The sequence below is a fragment of the Lithobates pipiens genome, unplaced genomic scaffold (assembly GCF_037356315.1).
Source record: "Lithobates pipiens isolate NorthernLeopardFrog02 unplaced genomic scaffold, aLitPip1_a1.2 Scaffold_19, whole genome shotgun sequence".
NCBI lineage: Eukaryota > Metazoa > Chordata > Amphibia > Anura > Ranidae > Lithobates > Lithobates pipiens.
In genome coordinates this window covers 102,948,990-102,968,371 of record NW_027507764.1, presented here as the reverse complement: position 1 = coordinate 102,968,371, position 19,382 = coordinate 102,948,990, and the positions used below count along the sequence as shown (strand labels likewise).

The window sequence follows — 19,382 nt, the reverse complement described above, 5'->3', positions numbered from 1 at the left end:
GTGACATCACTTCCTCTCCTGTAATGTAAACACAGGAGAGGAAGTGATGTAATCTCTCCTCCGTGTCGGTATTTTTCGTTCCGACACCGAGGAGAGAGGATCGGTGAGTTGCACCAACACGACACTTCACAGTAGAACATGCCAGGCACACTCACACCCCCCCGATCACCCCCCCAATTACCCCTGCCCCCCAGTCACAGTGACACCAATGTCATTTTTTTTTTTTGCATTGGTGTCATTTGTGACTGTAATAACTGTTAGGGCAGTTAGGGTTAGCCCCCTTTAGTTCTAATGTACCCCCCTAACCCCCCCAATAAAGGTTTAACCCCGTGATCACCCCCCGTCGCCAGTGTCACTAAGGCTGGGTTCACATTGCAGCGGTTTATGAGAACGAATGTGATTCGCACCGCACTGCAGTGCAAATTACATCCGATCTCTGTGCAATTCGAGTTCAGCCATACAGATAGTATGGCTGAATTCGCATCGCACCCACCGCAAATTCGCACGGGACCCTTTTTTTGGCCCGCAGCAGAATCGGATCGCATGGGTGTTCACACCATGCGATCCGAGTTTGCAGATCGCACTGCGATATGCGAACTGATCTGGGGGTGTCATTAACATTTCACTGACACTCCCAGCAGTTCGCATAGGGCAGTGTGAACTGCCGCCGGGAGGCATGCGATGCGGGAACCCGCCGCGGATTCGTGGCGTTCCCGCATCGCTCCAGTGTGAACCCAGCCTAATAAGCGATCATTTTTCTGATCGCTGTATTAGTGTCACAGGTGACGCTAGTTAGGCAGGTAGGTATTTAGGTTCGCCGCAGCTTTTTATAGCGCCAGGGACCCCCATATACTACCGCATAAAGCCCCCTGATTGCCCCCTAGTTAACCCTTTCACCAGTGATCACCATATAACTGTTACAGGTGACGCTGGTTGGTTAGTTATTTTTTTATAGTTTCAGGGCACCCGCCATTTATTACCTAATAAAGGTTTAACCCCCTGATCACCCGGCGGGTGTCATTTGTGACTGTAATAACTGTTAGGGCAGTTAGGGTTAGCCCCCTTTAGTTCTAAGGTACCCCCCTAACCCCCCCCAATAAAGGTTTAACCCCGTGATCACCCCCCGTCGCCAGTGTCACTAAGGCTGGGTTCACATTGCAGCGGTTTTTGAGAACGGATGTGATTCGCACCACACTGCAGTGCAAATCACATCCGATCTCTGTGCGATTCGAGTTCAGCCATACAGATAGTATGGCTGAATTCGTGTCGCACCCGCCGCAAACTCGCACGGGACCCTTTTTTTGGTCCGCAGCAGAATCGGATCGCATGGGTGTTCACACCATGCGATCCGAGTTTGCAGATCGCACTGCGATATGCGAACTGATCTGGGGGTGTCATTAACATTTCACTGACACTCCCAGCAGTTCGCATAGGGCAGTGTGAACTGCCGCCGGGAGGCATGTGATGCGGGAACCCGCCGCGGATTCGTGGCGTTCCCGCATCGCTCCAGTGTGAACCCAGCCTAATAAGCGATCGTTTTTCTGATCGCTGTATTAGTGTCACAAGTGATGCTAGTTAGGCAGGTAGGTATTTAGGTTCGCCGCAGCTTTTTATAGCGCCAGGGACCCCCATATACTACTGCATAAAGCCCCCTGATTGCCCCCTAGTTAACCCTTTCACCAGTGATCACCATATAACTGTTACAGGTGACGCTGGTTGGTTAGTTATTTTTTTATAGTTTCAGTGCACCCGCCATTTATTACCTAGGCTCACTAGTGTACCCCTAAATTTAGGGGTGTCTACTTTCCAAAATGGGGTCATTTGGGGGGGGGGGGGTTTGTGCCATCTTGGCATTTTATGGCCTTCAAAACTGTAACGCCCTTAGAAAGCCTGAAGGCGGTGCTTTGTTTTCGGGGCCCCGTACGCGGCTAGGCTCCCAAAAAGTCCCACATATGTGATATCCCCGTACTCAGGAGAAGCAGCAGAATTTATTTTGGGGTGTCATTTCACATATGCCCATGGCATGCGTGAGCAATATATCATTTAGTGACAACTTTGTGGGAAAAAAAAAAAAAAGTTTGTAATTTTCCCGCAACTTGTGGCAAAATATAAAATATTCCATGGACTCAACATGCCTCTCAGCAAATAGCTTGGGGTGTCTACTTTCTAAAATGGGGTCATTTGTGGGGGTTTTGTGCCATCTTGGCATTTTATGGCCTTCAAAACTGTAATAGGTAGTGAGAAGTGAAATCAAAAATTTACGCCCTTAGAAAGCCTGAAGGCGGTGCTTGGTTTTCGGGGCCCCGTACGCGGCTAGGCTCCCAAAAAGTCCCACATATGTGGTATCCCCGTACTCAGGAGAAGCAGCAGAATTTATTTTGGGGTGTCATTTTACATATGCCCATAGCATGTGTGAGCAATATATCATTTAGTGACAACTTTGTGTAAAAAAAAAAAAAAAAATTTTTTTTTTTGTCATTATTCAATCGCTTGAGGCAAAAAAATAAAATATTCAATGGGCTCAACATGCCACTTATCAATTTCCTTAGGGGGTCTACTTTCCAAAATGGGGTCATTTGGGGGGGTTTTGTACTGCCCTGCCATTTTAGCACCTCAAGAAATGAGATAGGCAGTCGTAAACTAAAAGCTGCGTAAATTCCACAAAACGTACCTTAGTTTGTAGATGTGACAACTTTTGCGCAAACCAATAAATATACAGTTATTGACTTTTTTTTTTACCAAAGACATGTGGCTGAATACATTTTGGCCTAAATGTATGACTAAAATTGAGTTTATTGGATTTTTCTAATAACAAAAAGTAGAAAATATCATTTTTTTTTTCAAAATTTGCGGTCTTTTTACGTTTATATCGCAAAAAATAAAAATCGCAGAGGCAATCAAATACCATCAAAAGAAAGCTCTATTTGTGGGAAGAAAAGGACGCAAATTTTGTTTGGGTACAACATTGCATGACCGCGCAATTACCAGTTAAAGCAGCGCAGTGCCAAATTGTAAAAAGACCTCTGGTCATTTACCAGCAAAATGGTCCGGTCTGAAAGTGGTTAAACATGGTACGGCAGGCACAAATCAGGAATATGAAATTTTAGGATAACAATATGTCTAAATCTTTATTCCCAATTTTCACTCCATACCACAGTATAGTAATTGTGTTTATTATCTGTTACATCCTGAAAGGTAGAGCATATCACAGTATTTATTTATTGCTTAACATTTTGTTTGCAGCATTACTAAAAATCTGAATTTTGCTTCTAATTTTACAGGTTCAAAGGAAGACATTAGAAAAAGAGATGAGTTCATTGGGTCTTGATGTGAGCAATAATGAGGTAAGAGGACCTCATAAAGAGAGCAGTTTGATTCACAGCTTTTAATCCTTATTTCAGGAGCTTTTCTCAGAAATACCCAACTATAGACAATTCGGAACTCGGGTTGGTTCAGTAGGGACCAGGTGGGATTCGAACCATGTATGGGCAGGCTGATTGTAGCCAAGTCAATGTATGGGCAGGCTGATTGTACCCAAGTCAATTTATTGGGTATAACCAGCATGTCAGATTTTTCATGCGATTATTGCCAGCAGCTATAGCTACTAGCAATATTTACTCTGTGATTTCCAGGCAGGGACGGCTCCCCACACCACCCCATCAGGAGAACACAATAGTTCCACAGGAGGGATTCCCCTATCAACACAGTCAGCGATTGATTTTTTTAATTTTTTTTTCCCTGCAACCAGTTGCACCATCTAAGGCCGGCTTTATTCTCATTGGCTTTTATAAGCGAACATTGGGCACCTCCTAAACTCGCAACCTGCAAACTTAGAGGAAATAATTGCAGATAGTGCACATGAAATTCAACACAGTGTCACAATCTATTTTACATAGAAATGCTATTTAAAGGCACATTGTGAAATAGGTTTTTCAGCACTGTATTGCAGCTGAATAAAATTAAAAACGGATGGTTAATATTTCAAAGGTAATCTTTCAGACTTTAGTTTTTCTATTATAATAGGATTTTACCTGGAAACGGCACTGATCAGTGTGCTGAAATCTGTGTGTATGTGATGTAAGAAACCAGAAGCAACAAGGATTTGGTCACTTCTTCTTTTTTTTTTTTTTTTTTTTTTTTTTTTGTTACAAGCCGTTACTGGCTTTTACAGCATCTGATCTTACCAATCTCAGTTTGAGTAGATTCTTTGGAGGCCAGTGTAGAAATATTGGGTTTGATAGACCCCCAGATCCATCTATAAAGATGGCCACCTGTCACAGCCCATGCTTTCACAAGGGATGTTGTTCCTCCCTTGTGATAGCAATAAAGTTCATTCAAAATTTTTTAAAGGGACAGTATAAAAAAAGTTTTAAAGTGGCAGTAAACATAATAAGGCTTACCTATACTGTAGGTACAGTAAATATGCATGTTTAGGACATTTTTACTTTAGATGCAGCCAGTCACTGGGGTTGTAAACCTTCAGGGTTTTTCAACTTTATGCATTCTATGCATTAAGGTGAAAAACCTTTTGTCCTTTACAATCATCAGGCAAAATCCCTGCTGTAGCGAGGGAGTGACGTAATCGCAGCCATTCACATTGTCGAAACCTGTTGCCAGCAGGTTAGACATTAATGACTGTTGTTTTTTGGGCGGGCAGCAAATTTACGCTGTACAATCTGTAAACTCACTACTTTACATTGTAGCAAAGTGTCATTTCTTCAGTGCTGTCACGTGAAAAGATATAATAAAATATTTACAAAAATGTGAAGGGTGTACTCAATCTTGTGAAATACTGTATATGTAAACGGTGATCGCAGCACACATGAGGAATCGCTGCGAACCTCTGAGCGATAGCAAAAATTTTGGCACCAGACCTTCCATGTAACTTTAAACTGGTAGACTGTAAAGTGTCACAGTTGAAGATGTTTTGGCACCATAGTTTGTCGCCATTTCATGGGCGTGTGCAATGTTTAAGTGTGACATTTTTGGTATCTCTTTACTCGACATAACACCATATTTTACTAACATTCACTAACATTCTTTAAAAAAAAATTCTAAAATGTGTTTTCAAAATAACATAAATTGCAACACCCACCGTTTTAATCTCCAGGGTTTCTGCTTTCAAAAAAGATATACTATTTAGGGGTTCTTTTTAGAAATAAAAAGTGTTAGAATTGTGAGAAGTATCAGAAGATATGTATAAGAAGCATGGTCTCTGGGGTTTATTTACTAAAGGCAAATCCATTTTGCACTACAAGTGCACTGCAATTGCTTTAGATATGAGGGGAATATGCAAGGAAAATAAAACAGCATTTTTGCTTGTACATGATTGGATGATATAATCAGCAGAGCTTCCCCTCAGATCTAAAGTGATTGTACTTCCAAGTGCACTTGTAGTGCAAAGTGGATTTGCCTTTAGTAAATCAACCCCTGTACTCGCGCTGTCCTTTCACTGTGCTGTATTACAGCCTGTCAGATTTTATCTCTATACTTTCTTGGCCACTGTCACCCTAATGCTACAAAGATGAAGCCTGAAAAGAGTTAGAATTTGACTACATTGCTGTCACCACGGTGAGCTCCTCTCTGCTAACCTTTTCCGAATCTCATGCCCTTCTGAGAGGAAAATCTTTGATGCTTCTGACTATGCCGATGCTTGCCTGCCTGTGAGGCTGCCCAAAATATGGATAATTTAGAAGGAATTTGCAGGGATTAGCAACACATTTTGAGTCTACAATGACAGAATAGCATGGCATATTCACCCATAGTGGGAAGATTTGGGTATCTGTTGCAGGTATGCAAGCCTCTAGGAACCTGCACTTCATACTTGCAGCATTAGTTGCACCCCCCCCAGTATTCTATTTAGGTTTGTTATATGCAAAGTATTTGCCAAGTGCTCATAGAGTTCATTTTATTTTATTTTTTAACTGGCTCCTCTTTTACAGACCCATTATGCAGCACAAGCAAGGTCCAGAAGCCTCCAGAGAAAGCGTAAACTTGAAGATTCTGAGCCACCGACATCTGTTACTCGCAGCCGAAGCAACTCCAGGCCACCAAGAGACCAATCCGGAGTTCGTGATGCAAAGGTCAGTGATCCTCCATGTGTTATCATAGACTTGATTGTTGGCTATTTGCCATTATTTATTCCTTTCATGATACTATAAAGAGATGAGCTCCAATCACCCATATGTGGAATGCCCTCTAGGTTAGTTTTGCTAGACAAATTGGTTTAATATGATCCAGGAGTATTTGTAAACTCTGGACAACTTTTTAAAAATTGGCTTAACCCATAGCCATAATACATAATCATGTCTCACCCTCATAATTGGCTCTTAACACCCTTAAAAAAAAAACTAACTGGGGGCAGGACTGGGCTCAGCCGAAACAACAATACTGAAAAAAGTGTTTCTAACTTAAACCTGTAAAAATAAAAAATACATATTTGAGATCTGCTACCAAAGGAGAACCCTGTCTGAGTAAAGCTATTGAACGTTATCACTTTTGTGTGTCATCTGATATTATGAACAGAATTCTACATGTTCATTGTTATTTGTGTATAATTATTATAAAATACTGCAACGTGTTGTGTATGTGTGAACAGAGCCTTGGATCATTTTGGGGGATGACAGTCTCCACATTAAAACAAAAAAAAATCTTTCTTTTGGCACAGCACACCTCGTGTGCATTAGATCTGTACAAATGTGTTAAGCAGAGATCAGCAATGATGATTCTTTCAGCTCTTGACATTGTTATAATTACAGTTTAAATTCTAGCTGTGAATATTAGTATCATTGTCATCATCGCCTTGTTTTTTATTTATTTAGATGGCAAAGAAAGCCAAGGTGATAATGAAGAAATCCCAGAGGAAAATGAACCAAATGAGCAAGAAAGGAGAGGCTGATAGGCATGTGTTTGATCTTAAACCCAAACATTTACTGGCTGGTAAAAGGAAATCCGGCAAAACAGACAGACGATAAGACCTTCTCCTGTGGGAATATGACCGCCACTCCTCTGCTGCTGCTCCTCCGCGGACTCCTTGTCACATCATGTGGGGGTCCCTGTGCTGCCCCCTTGTACAGCTCCTTCCTTGTCACACTGAGTGGGTGGGGGTCATTGTGCTGGCAGTGTACAGCTCCCCCCTCATCACACCTAATATCACTGACCATTTTAGTTTTGTAAAAAGGAACAATCTGGACTGCCCATCCTTCATTTTCCACTTTTAGGTTTCCTTCAACCACTTTTTCAGAATTGGATGGATTTTACAGCATACAGTGCCTTGAAGCAACCCTGAATCTTTAAATGCGCCCTGAAGAAAATAAATATGAAGTATAAGATCATATTTATTAAAGCTAAATGGACTCCGTTAAAAGTGTATGTGTGTGTTTTACCTTTACATTCTTCAAGTACTACATGGCAAACTGCTGTATACTGCAAAGAAAGATGCCGTTCATTTTTTAATATGTAAAAATTGTAGAATATTTTGAACGGCTGATAAGTGTTACACTTTTCAATAATACGAAGGCCTGAGTCCCACATAGGCATTTTTTGTGCATTTTGCAGATTTGCACTACAGAACATGTTCCATAGGAGACCATGTTAAATGGACTTGGTGCAAATCTGCAAAATGCACTAAAAATGCATAGGTGTTAATCAGGCTTAAAGGGGTTGTAAAGGTTCATTTTTTATTTTCTACATAGGCTCCTTTAAGCTAGTGCATTGTTGGTTCACTTATCTTTTCATTCGATTTCCCTTCAAAATGTTTTTTTTTTCTTTGTCTGAATATCTCACTTCCTGTTTCTCCTCAGTAAACTTCACACCATCATCCGAGCGGTGTTTAGTCAGCCAGAACAGCTTACTGAGGAGGAACAGAAAGTGAGAAATTCAGACAAAGAAAAAACACATTTAGAAGGGAAATCGAAGGAAACGATATGTGAACCAACAATGCACTAGCTTAAAGGAACCTATTTAGAAAATAAAAAACTAACCTTTACAACCCCTTTAAGGCAGCTTTAGTACATTTGACGTAACTAATTTTGTTTAGTTACGTTTTTTGAAACCATGTTTTAGAAATCTGTGCTTCTTCCACAGTGTATGCTATCAAGCATTACAGGTATGTTACCCCTAACTCTCTGAGCCATGGCAAGGTAACAGGCAGGCAGCAGGCATATGAACAGGATGTGAGTGACCTTAAACCACCTCCTGCCCAGCCACTGTATGACTGATGGGGACTAGCATTGTTCTGGGAAGAGGTACTAATTCGTCTTCCCAGAACCGCACCTCGGTGTGTGATCTGTGACCACTGAGTCATTCCACGGAGCAAGTACAGTGTGAGTACGGTGATACTACAGTGCCAGTATGTAAAAAAAAAAAAAACAGTACAAGTGCCACGTCCATATGGTGACATTGTACTGCTGTGGTGGTGATCATCTGCAGTGGCTGGCTGCTCTGATATCACTATATGTCAGTGCTGCCAGCCATTGTCTCTAGTCACTGCCCCAACAGTACAATGTCACCTGCCAGTCCAGTGTCTTTTGATCACCGCCACACCAGTAATGCTGTCACCATAAGGACCTGCTCATGTGTGCAATTGCTCTCTGAAGATCCATCTGTGTTTGGATCGCACTTCAGAGAGCATTTGACAGGCCGTGAAGCATTGCATTGTGTCCTTACCACCTTCTTCAACCCCTTGGACTCTGCAGAAACAACCATATTCACTTGAATGGGTTATGAACAGCGGGTTTACAGGGGGTTTAATTCCTGCCACAGCTGCAAAGCATCTCAGGCGTGACATGCATACACCTCCAGCCACTGCCTCTATAGCTTAAGGGGGCATAGGTTGAGGGGTGGTTAAAGTTTTTTTTATCCGATTTTACCCATCCCCTCACCAGTGTAGCTACAACCCAATGGCAAAAAACCATGCTGTGCTGTGTAACATCTACATAAAAAGTGAATACAAGGATTTTCAAATCTCATAAACCCATATTTTATTCACAATAGAAAACTTAATAAATGTTTATACTGCGAAAATGTACCAATTTTTTCTCCTCGCGATGACAGCAGAGGAGAAAAAAAAAAAAGCTGATCACCGGCTCACCTTAAAGGGACATCGGTCCCGAAACGGAAGAAGCAATTATGCCTCATAATTGCCACCTATCAATGCCCACCAGTGGTGCCAATCAGTGCCACATAGAAATGCTGCCTATCAGTGTAACCGATCAGTGCCCATCACTGCCACCCATTGGTGCCCATCACTGCCGCCTTATCAGCGTACATCAATGACGGACAAAAATGACCCGTTTTAAAAAACACATTTTTTTTTTTTAATCTGTCTTTTTACATTTTTTTAAACAAAAAATAAAAATCGCACAGGTGATCAAATACAACCAAAAGAAAGCTCTATTGGGGGGGGATGATAAAAATTCATTTGGATACAGTGTTGCATGACAGTGCAATTGTCATTCAAATTGCATCAGCGCTGAAAGCTGAAAATTTGGTCTGAAGGGTGTTTAAGTGCCCAGTAAGCAAGTGGTTAAAAAAAGAAAAAAAAAATTCACAGTGCTTCTGGGGAACAAGGTATGTGGCAGTGGATGGTGACAGTCATTAATTTTTACAATTTAATTTATTTGAATTTTTTTCACAATGCTTTTGGGGAAGGGGTTTGGGGCAGTGTAAAGTGTTTGTTAGTGGGGCAGGGGTGAATGATGTAAAAAAGAAAAGAAAAAAATACATAAAAAGAAATTAATTTTTATAATTTAATATATATATATTTTTTTCTTTTCTTATCAGCCCTGTTGGGGGTCTAAACAGATCCCTGACATCTCCCCTTTGAGACAGAGAAAGTGAGGACACAAGATTCCCCAGTCCCTTTCTCAGCACTGAAAATGACTGGACAGGAGACAGAGGCTCCTCTCCATAAACTGAAGTTGAGAAATCAGTTTACTCTGCTCAGTTATCACAGGAGCGAGTACTCACTGTGTCCAATTCACAACAGGAAGGGGCCAGCAAATTACATATTTACTGGTCCCTTTCCCCGCTCTCCATCCTGACGGATCCCCCGCAACCGGTGGGAGAGGAGAGCAGGGACCTTGTGTGTATGAGGCCTAATAGAAATGAGAACCAAATGCTAGTCCTCACCTAGCTGTAGGGAGGAAAGTATTTGTCCCAAAGAGAATCTCCTATGGTAGAATCCCAGAGGCTCATACTAGTGAACTATACCTCCCAAGTCCAATGATGCATCCTGCAAGTAGTAGACTCCCTAGCTTTTATCATCACCAAATCAGAGATTCCCTTGTCCCTCAGAACAACTCTGAAGCAGTGTAGCAAATGTGTCTTTGAGACAAAGATCGAGATGATCTGGTAGAGCACACAAAGCATCTAGTAAAAAATTAGTCTGAAAAGTGTAAGTAAGTGTAAGTGTATTTTCAGCCAAGGAAGCAGCCATCTTTGCCTCTGTTTTATCTACAACTGCCATGATGCTGCACAAGTGATCAGTTATGACACCAGCCATTGGATGGTTGACAGAACAACCAATGGGAGTGTTACATTTCTGGCACGTGCCAGAAATTAAACTGTTTTATGGATGGGTTTACTTCCACTAAGTACTATAACAGCCTTGCTTAATTCTGTGCAATAAGGATCACCAGAATAACCTCAATTCTGCAAAGCAGTCAAAAGATAAAAATGTTTTCGGGGAAGAAATGCTTAAGATTGGTTTGTACTGATCCATGGAGCCGTTCGAGCATCGCCTACTTCTGCAAAAGGATCGCAGTACCTAGAGACATCCCTGTCCTTTGTTATTAAACCTGGGAGGCAGAAACCACTCCAGAGTGCAGACACTGCCAGCTGAGGTCTACACCCCAGGTAATAAAGGTGCCAGGCAAACTGCAGCCAAGGTTGGAACCTTCCCTGCCAGTGCCATTTATACAGTGATCAGTGCTTTTTTTTAGCGCAGATCACTGGTCCTAGAAAAGCAGAGTTCACTTTTACCGGTAATTCCGCATACACACGCTCGGACAATCCAGCCGTGTGTGGTCTCCGGCAGACTTTTTTTTCCTCAAAAGTCCAGCGGACTTAGAAGTTTTGACTCAAAATTGTCTGGCGGATAATCCGGCCGTCTGTGCTAGTCCTCCGGACATTTGAAATGAACGGACTTGCGTACACACTGAGAAAAGTCAGTTAATTTTGAATGTGGCTCCAGGTAGACTGGACTAGCGCAGGAGGTCAATGTCGCCGCCTCCATCGGCGAGATTTACATCTCACTGGTCCCATCGCCTGGTATGGACTTAAAGGGGAAGCCCTACACTGAAAAAACGACATGGGGTCCCCCCCAAAGTCCATATCAGACCCTTAAACGAGCACGCAGCCCGGCCGGTCAGGAAAGCTCGCTCTTCCCCACCCCCCATACCAGGCCTCGTGCCCTCAACATGGGGGGGGGTGCTTTGGGAAAGGAGGGCCAGTATTTGGGGGCCCCCTTATCAAAGGGAGCTCCCGGATTCCGATAAGCCCCCTGCCTGCAGACCCCGACAACCAACGTCCAGGGTTGTCGGGAACAGGCCCTTGTCCTTATCAACATGGGGACAAGGTGCTTTGGGGTGCCCCCCTTTCCCAAAGCACCCCCCATGTTGAGGGGATGTGGCCTGGTAAGGCTCAGGAGGGGGCGCTCGCTCATCCCCCACCCCGTTTCCCGACCGCCTGGGCTGCATGCTTGGATAAGGGTCTGATATGGACTTTGGGCGGGACCCCCATGCCATTTTGTTTTTTTTTGGTGTAGAGCTTCCCCTTTAAGTCCATACCAGGTGACAGGGCCAGAGAGGTGTCAATCTCGCTGATGGAGGCGGAGACATTGACCTCTTGCACTAGTCCTGTCTACCTGGAGCCGCGTTCAAAATGAACTGACTTTTCTGTGTGTGGGTAAGTCCGTTCATTTCAAAAGTGGCGGATTGTCCGCCAGACCTAGTTCACCAGAAAAGTCCGGTCGTGTGTGGGCAGGTCCGCTCGATTGGGAAAATCCGATGAACCTCCGCTGCAAATTCCGGTGGTTTGTACGTCGGATAGTCCGATCGTGTGTACGTGGCCTAACTGTTTCCCGTAGTCTTCCAGGGCAGCCCTTGAGAGATGCAGCTCCTCCTCACACACAAGAAACACAGTGCCAGTAATTTCTTTGGCAGTCCCTCGTCAGGTTATCCAAGAGAACTGAAGGCTGGAATCTGAAAGACATTAGGGTGGGATCATGCTGCCCTGGAAGACTACTGGAAACAGAGTTACCAATAAGAGCTTTGTCTTTTAGGTCAGCCCTTGAGGGGATAACCAAGTACTCACCAGACTAGGGTGGGACAATGGCTTGAAGGGCTTTCCTACCAAAAGCCTGGTCCTGGCTGGATATCAGATCCAATCTGTAATGCTGAACAAAGGTCAAGAATCTTAACCAAGTTGCTGCCCTGCAAATTTGCAGTGGCTCCGTCTTGATCCATCTGGCTAGTGTTTTCTTGGATGCTTGTTTACCTGCGTACAGGACAAATAGAGTGTATGATGCTCTGAACTCATTGGTGACATCCAGATACTGAAGGAGACATCTTCAAACATCTAGAAGGCTTAGCTCTTTGCTGTTAGTTGGTGAATTACAAAAATTAAGTTAGTATTATATCCTGGGATTTATGAAGTTGAGGTCACTTTTGGTGTAAATCCTGGCTCTGTTTGAAGGACGATTCTATCATTGTGAATTTTTAGAAAAGGCTGTCATACAGACAGAGCCTGGTTTTCCCCAATCCTATTGGCTGTAGTGATAGCCACGAGGAAAATGGTTTTGAGTGTCAGCAGGTGTAAACATGTTTTTGAAGCAGCTCAAGGGCATTATTGATGACCCCCCTCCGTACCACCGACAAGTCCCATTGTCTTGGGTGGTCTGCATTTTGCCAACGCTCTGCAAAAGGTAGAGACCAATGGGTCTTCTTGTAGTGTCCGTTCTAGATATACCGACAGCGCTGCTATCTGGACCTTCAGCGTACTGAGCGCTAGACCTTTATCAGCACCCTGCTGTAGGAACTCAAGAATAGTCAGTGTATTTCTCTTTTGTCTATTATTTTCAGCACACCAGCTGTTATATTTTCTCCAGTTCTTTCTGGAGATTGCCCTGGTATTTGGCTTCCTAACTCTCAGAAGCGTTGCCACCACTTTATCTGAGAGTCCTTTTGATCTCAAGATGCCTTCCTCTGTAAACAGGCCACCCATTTGAAGCTTTCTTGTCTTAGGCCTGTTAGGGGTCCCTGACGCATCAGGTTGTCCCTGTGAGGAAGTGGCGACGGCTCTTCTGCTGAGAGAACCAGGCTCTCTTGGGCCAATATGGTGCAATCAGTATGAGTTTTGTTTGCTCTTGTAGGAATTTCTTCACCACCCAAGGAATCAGATGTACCTGAGGGAAGGTGTAGCACATCTGGAAATTCCATGGGTTTTGAAGTATGTCTATTCCTAGAGGCCGGTCTTGTGGGTTTAGCGAGAAGAAACGCTTCACCTGAGTGATTTTCCAGGATGCAAACAGATCTATATTTGGTACTCCCCAGCGGGCTGTAATTTCCCTGAACTCCTCTGGGTGTAATATCAAATTCCTCTTTGGAGATCTCTTGGCGTCTAAGGAAATCTGCCGCTTGATTGTTTTTCTCCCTTTAGATGGACTGCTCCCAACGACAGTAGGTTCCCTTCTGCCCATTGACATATCTGGTTGGAGATGTGGCTTAGGGAGGGGCGCCTCATGTCCCCTTGTTTACTCACATAAACTACTGCCGTGGCATTGCCTGACAGGATCAGGGTGTGATGACTCCTTAGTTGTGGAAGTGTTCTATGGCTTTGGCTATTGCCATAAGCTCCCTCCAATTGGAAGATGCCTGGACTTCTTCCGGGGACCATCGTCCCTGAGTAGTTTTCCCTGCTAGGTGGGTTCCCCATCCAACTGCTTGCATCTGTGTTCAACTTTCGTGAGGTTGGGAAAAAACCATGCCAGCCCCTGGTTTAAATTTGTGTGTATCCTCCACCACCAGCGCAACCTCTTCAGGGAGGTTGGGAGAAAGAGCATCCTGTCCAGATCTTCTTAAGAGAAAGACTTGCAGGGGCCTTAGATGTTATTTGAACACAAAAGGAAGGACTTTCACTGAGTCAACAAATATAGTGTGGTGGTCCCATCCCTATGTTAATTTCAAAAAGGAAACCCCCCCCCCCCACGGGACTTTAATAGACTACCGACACCATCAAAGTACAACTAAAACATAAGTTTTATTTATAATATACAGAATAATAAAAAGAGACACATAGACATTAAATGTCTCCAGTAAAATCCACAACCAAGAATTGTTACAGCAAAACAACATCTATACAAAGACCACTAATACTCTTGTAGATATCCCAAACCTGGCGCGTTTCCAATTACTGTTACAGAACCTTCATCAGGGGTAGAGAGCAAGAACTGGTAATATAGTAGTACTTCTACAGCAAAAAACACAAAAGAGAGATGAAAAAAAAGAAGGGGGGGGGGGGGTGGTTTTTATAGAAAAAAAAAAAAAAAAAAGGGGAACAGAAAATGAAAATATCCTCCCAAGATATAACACACATGTCCACAGCGTGGACTACTTCAATAGTATGTTAACATGAAGCCCACCTTTTTAGAAGCACTCTTCCGAGTATATGAAATGGAAGCGCTTGAAAGTATCAGAATCACTTAAGCACAATGGCCGGTCTATAAATGGCATGGTAACACATGACGCCATCCTTCATAGATAATTTCACAGTGCAGGATGTGAATATTACATCCCCTTTCCCTGTAACAAAGAGAAGAGATGTGGAAAGCCGAGGTTTTGAACTAAAATAAATCCAATGGGATATACATATGTTCAAATAGCTCTATCCTGTGTGGTTCAAGGTGCCTACTGGTCCCTACAAGCATGCATATGCCAAAGGTATTGGTTGAGACCATAATATACTGGTCCAGAAAGGGAAAAGCACCATGTATATATAGAAACAGGCAAAGAAAGAAAGTAGTTCCCGCCACTCCCTGGTAGCCATATAAAAGTAGCAATGGTGTGCCTAAAATTGGCGGAAACAACAAAGCTCTCCCAAGGGCTGAGAGGGGTTTCTTAGTAGGAAGCGCCCCTATCGACAAACTTATAAGCCCCAAATAAGGCTTCCCGCGTTGCCTATGGGTGTAAGTACCTGTTAAAATAAACCCTGTAGATAAGCCCAACCATTATCAAATAATCACAGTGAGAAAAGATAGGTATCAATCATATCAAGTTCAAAAGTTACAGAGGAATAAACCGGCGGTGTGTGCTGCATAAGATCTCAGGCTTATGATGTAGCTCACCTGCAGATGGCCCATAATGTTTAAATAGACCCCTGGTGTGTCGATATCGGTGTCAATGATGGCGCCTAAGAGACTGCAACAAGACGTCCGAACGTGGGAAGAGTTGTGCCGGGCCACGCATGCGTATACACGCGGCCGCAACCGCCGTACACCCAGCGCCTTACCATCGGCGCGCATGCGCGGACGGCATTAGATGGAATACAACACCACAGGGTGGAAACACCGTCATATCCCGGGCGCGTGTGTACCGGAAGTGCCATAGACATAAAAGACACCAGAGACATCACGTCCCGTGAGTGTCCACGTAGAAAGGTGGGACTAAGAAAAATAGAAAAAAAAAAAAAAAAGAGTTAAATAACAATAAAAGGGAGTGCTTGGAAAAGTAAGAGAAAGAGAATTAGGAAAAAAGAAAATAAATTTTAATTAAATATTTTTTTTTTCCATATCACTCTTTTGTGTTTTTTGCTTTAGAAGTACTACTATATTACCAGTTCCTGCTCTCTACCCCTGATGAAGGTTCTGTAACAACAGCAACTGGAAACGTGTCGGGTTTGGGATATCTACAAGAGTATTAGTGGTCTTTGTATAGATGTTTTGCTTTAACAATTCTTGGTTGTGTATTTTACTGGAGACATTTAATGTCTATGTGTCTCTTTTTATTATTCTGTATACTATTATAAATAAAACTTATGTTTTAGTTGTACTTTAATAGACCACCGACACCATCAAAGTCCCATTAAGGGGGGGGGGGGGGGGGGATTCCCTTTTGAACTTAGATGTTATTTGGCCCATTCTACTGCTTCTATCGTTGAGGTCATCAGACCCAGAACTGACATCAGTTCCCTGATGGATATCAGGAGGTTGTTCTTTACAGAGTTTACTCTGTTGATGATGCCTTGGATCCTCTCCCCCGGTTAGTGACCTCTTTTGCTCCATGAAGTTGAGCATATATGCCAGAAACCGGATGTTCTGAGTGGGACACAGATTGGATTTTTCGATGTTTAAAATCCAGTCCAGTGACTTCAGCCATAGTTGAGCTTCTGTGAGGTATTTTACCAGCTGTACTTCTGAGGGTGCTGCGAATAGTAGGTCTAGGTACGGTAGGTACTACAGTAATCTTCAACCTCAAAGGGGCCAGGGCTTCGGTAAATATTCTCGCTGACGAGGATAGCCCAAAAGGAAGAGCCCTGCTCTGGAAATTATACTCCTTTCCCTCTCTCCACCGCCAACCTCTGGGATTCTTATTGCATGGGACTGTGGAGATAGGCATCCCTGAGATCCATGGTTGCCATGAAAGTTCCCAGTTGAACGATATTTTTGACTGAGAATATGGATTCCAGGTTGAATCTTTTGTATTGTATCACTTGGTTCAGGGGTCTTAGATTTAATATCAAATCAAAACTTCCCGGAAAGGTTTTTTGATCTCTGGGACTGAAGGAAGCACTGTCTGGTCTACCGTCTCCCCCAGCAACAATGGGAGAGCCCTTGCTTTTTCGGGATCCCCGGGAAGTTTCATTAATAAAAATATCTCTGGAGGATGACAATTGAGTTCCAGGGAGTAACTCCTTGCGCTGTCTAGAATGAGTTGACTGGCTGTTGTCTTCTGCCATTGAGGTAGGAAGGTAGCCAGCCTTTCTTCTACTGTTGTCATTGTTTTGGGGTTTGGTTAGAAGAGCTAAAAGGAGGATGTTAGTCTTTGGCTTCCCCTTGTAACCCATCCAGTTCTTTTTGGGGATAGTCCCTTCATCCATGAAAAAAAAACAATTTTTTAGAGGTTTGTGTTTTTCTGTCCGGAACACTTTCTTCCTGTCTGGCGTTCTAAGGCTTCGTCCAAGCCTGTCCCGAACAAACAGTCTCTGAAGAATGGGAGATTGCATAGTCTCATTTTGGATGCAGGGTCCCCTGACCAGGTCTTCATCCAAATAGCCCGTCTGGCTGCCCCAGCTAGTCCTCCTGATCTTGCTGCCAGCTTGACAGACTCTATGGATGCATCCGCTATGTACCCGACTGCCTTGGAGAGAATCGGTAGGGTCTTCAAAATTTCTTCCCTAGGCGTGCCAGTTTTTATATGGTTTTGCAGTTGGGAGAGCCAAAAAATTCTAGGTTTCTTGCCACACAAGTGGTGGCGAGTGTCAGCAACACTTGTTTCCAAAGTTCCTTTTGGATAATGTCACCCCTCTTAGCCATGCAATCTTTAAGATGCCCCATATCTTGAAAGGCCAATGAAGATTGTTTTTTTTTTTTGGAAACTGGATAGTGGTGCATCCTGTTTAGGATTTTTATGCCAAACTTCCCGTTGATCATCCCTGAAAGGGAACCACATCTTATGACTAGCTGCAAAGGAGGGCTTTTCTGGGTCTGCCCACTCATTCCTCATGACGGCCGACTTCACCTGGTGAATCGGGAATCTTGCTAAGACCTTGATATATCAAGTCATGTTTTGATGGAAGTTATTTTTCTTCCTCAATCTCCAAAGTCTCATATTTGGCTCCAATTAATTCCTCTACATCTTCTAGGGACAATTTGTACTTGGGCCCCTTTTTTTCTTCTCCCCCATCCTCCTGCTTCGAATCTGAGCCATCAGTGGCCATTGCGCTAACCATGCTGCTACACGCCCGTTTCCTCGCAGTCTCAGGCGATGACTGATCTTGGTGCAGCTATGGAAGAGGAACTTCCAGAGGGAGCTGTTGGAGGTTTAACATCTGCAATAAATTTTTTAAGATCCTTAAAAAGGTAGCAGACATGTCCTCCCTCACGGATCCAAAGATTTTTTTTTTTTGTGTAGATTGCATCTGACTGTTTTTTTTTTTTTTAATTAGTCTGTCAATGCCCACTTGGTATAGGGGCTCTGTGTATTCCAAAGGCATCTTGGTAGCACATTTTGCACACCCCTTTCTGGGAGTGGGCTGTTCTTTAGGAGGCTTGGCCTGACAAGACAAACACAGGGGCCCATGGCTGTGAGAAAAAGTATACTCAACCCGCCAAACAGCTTGCACACCCACTGACACCTTACTAACGCCTGTAGTGCCCCAGGCCGCTAGAGACCACCATCTAGCTAGCTGTTCGAAAACTGGATAACAAAGGGTCACCCACTGGTACCTACCTGTGTCCTGCTGAAGCCTGGACAGATGATAGAGTATCGTCCTCGACCTTCCTGTGGCATCCATGGGGTCATCTGCAGCCACATCCACAATACTGGCACCAGCCGGCCATTTCCCGATGCACGCCGATTACATTAACACTCCTGGAACTGACCTCCAGCTGCGGATACAAATCCCGTGCCGGAGCCACCAGGGGGATGGTGTATTGGCGCCTCTCTCCACTCCTGGGCACAGAGGAAGCCAGAATCTTGTTCCCCTCCTGCCTGCAGCCTAAGGAGGGTTGCCCATGGCCGCCCATCCGACCTCCTCCATCAACCATACAGTAAGGGTGGACTCACCCCCACAGGTCATACCGTGCTCTCCCCTGCTTGCCATGAGACACATGCCCCAGCTCAGCCCTTGGAAGATGGCGCCTCTAGTGGTCCCTTCAGGCAACATCTCTCCACCGGACAGAAGGAAACACTAAAAGTGACCAGGGACCGCCTTTTAAAGAAATTACTGGCAATGTGTTTCCTGACCTGGAAGACAACCAGGGGAAGTGTGAGATTTGTCTGCCACAGTCCCACTAAAAGTCACTGGTCAAAGCTATTACTAATAAAAATAAATTCCTTAAATCTATCCCCTATTTTGCAGACACTATAATACATATTGTCCTAAACTAATGATTAGTTTGATTTTTTTTTTTTTTTAATTGTCACTTTTTTTTTTGTTTATAACACAAAAAATAAAAACCGCAGTGATCAATACCCCCATAAGAAAGCTTTATTTATGTGAGAAAAAAAAAAAACACACATCAATTTTGTTTTGGTACGTCACACAACTGCGCAAATGTCAGTTAAAGCGAGGCAGTGCCAGAGAGCAAAAAAATTGGCCTGGTCATTAAAAGGGGAGGGGGGGGCGGGGTGTAAATCCTTCTGGGGCTGAAGTGGTTAAAATTC

The 19,382-nt window shown here is 43.6% G+C and overlaps 1 protein-coding gene across 1 annotated transcript in view; it reads left to right on the top strand.

Moving 5' to 3' along the window:
• Positions 1-7,366, top strand: part of GTPBP4 (GTP binding protein 4) — a 34,942-nt gene extending 27,576 nt beyond the window's left edge. The window contains exons 15-17 of the mRNA XM_077491123.1: positions 3,282-3,344; positions 5,943-6,083; positions 6,822-7,366. Coding sequence (XP_077347249.1) covers positions 3,282-3,344; positions 5,943-6,083; positions 6,822-6,974 — 357 coding nt within the window. The 3' untranslated portion in view covers positions 6,975-7,366. The remainder of the gene's footprint in view (positions 1-3,281; positions 3,345-5,942; positions 6,084-6,821) is intronic.
• The last annotated feature ends 12,016 nt before the right edge of the window (positions 7,367-19,382 follow it).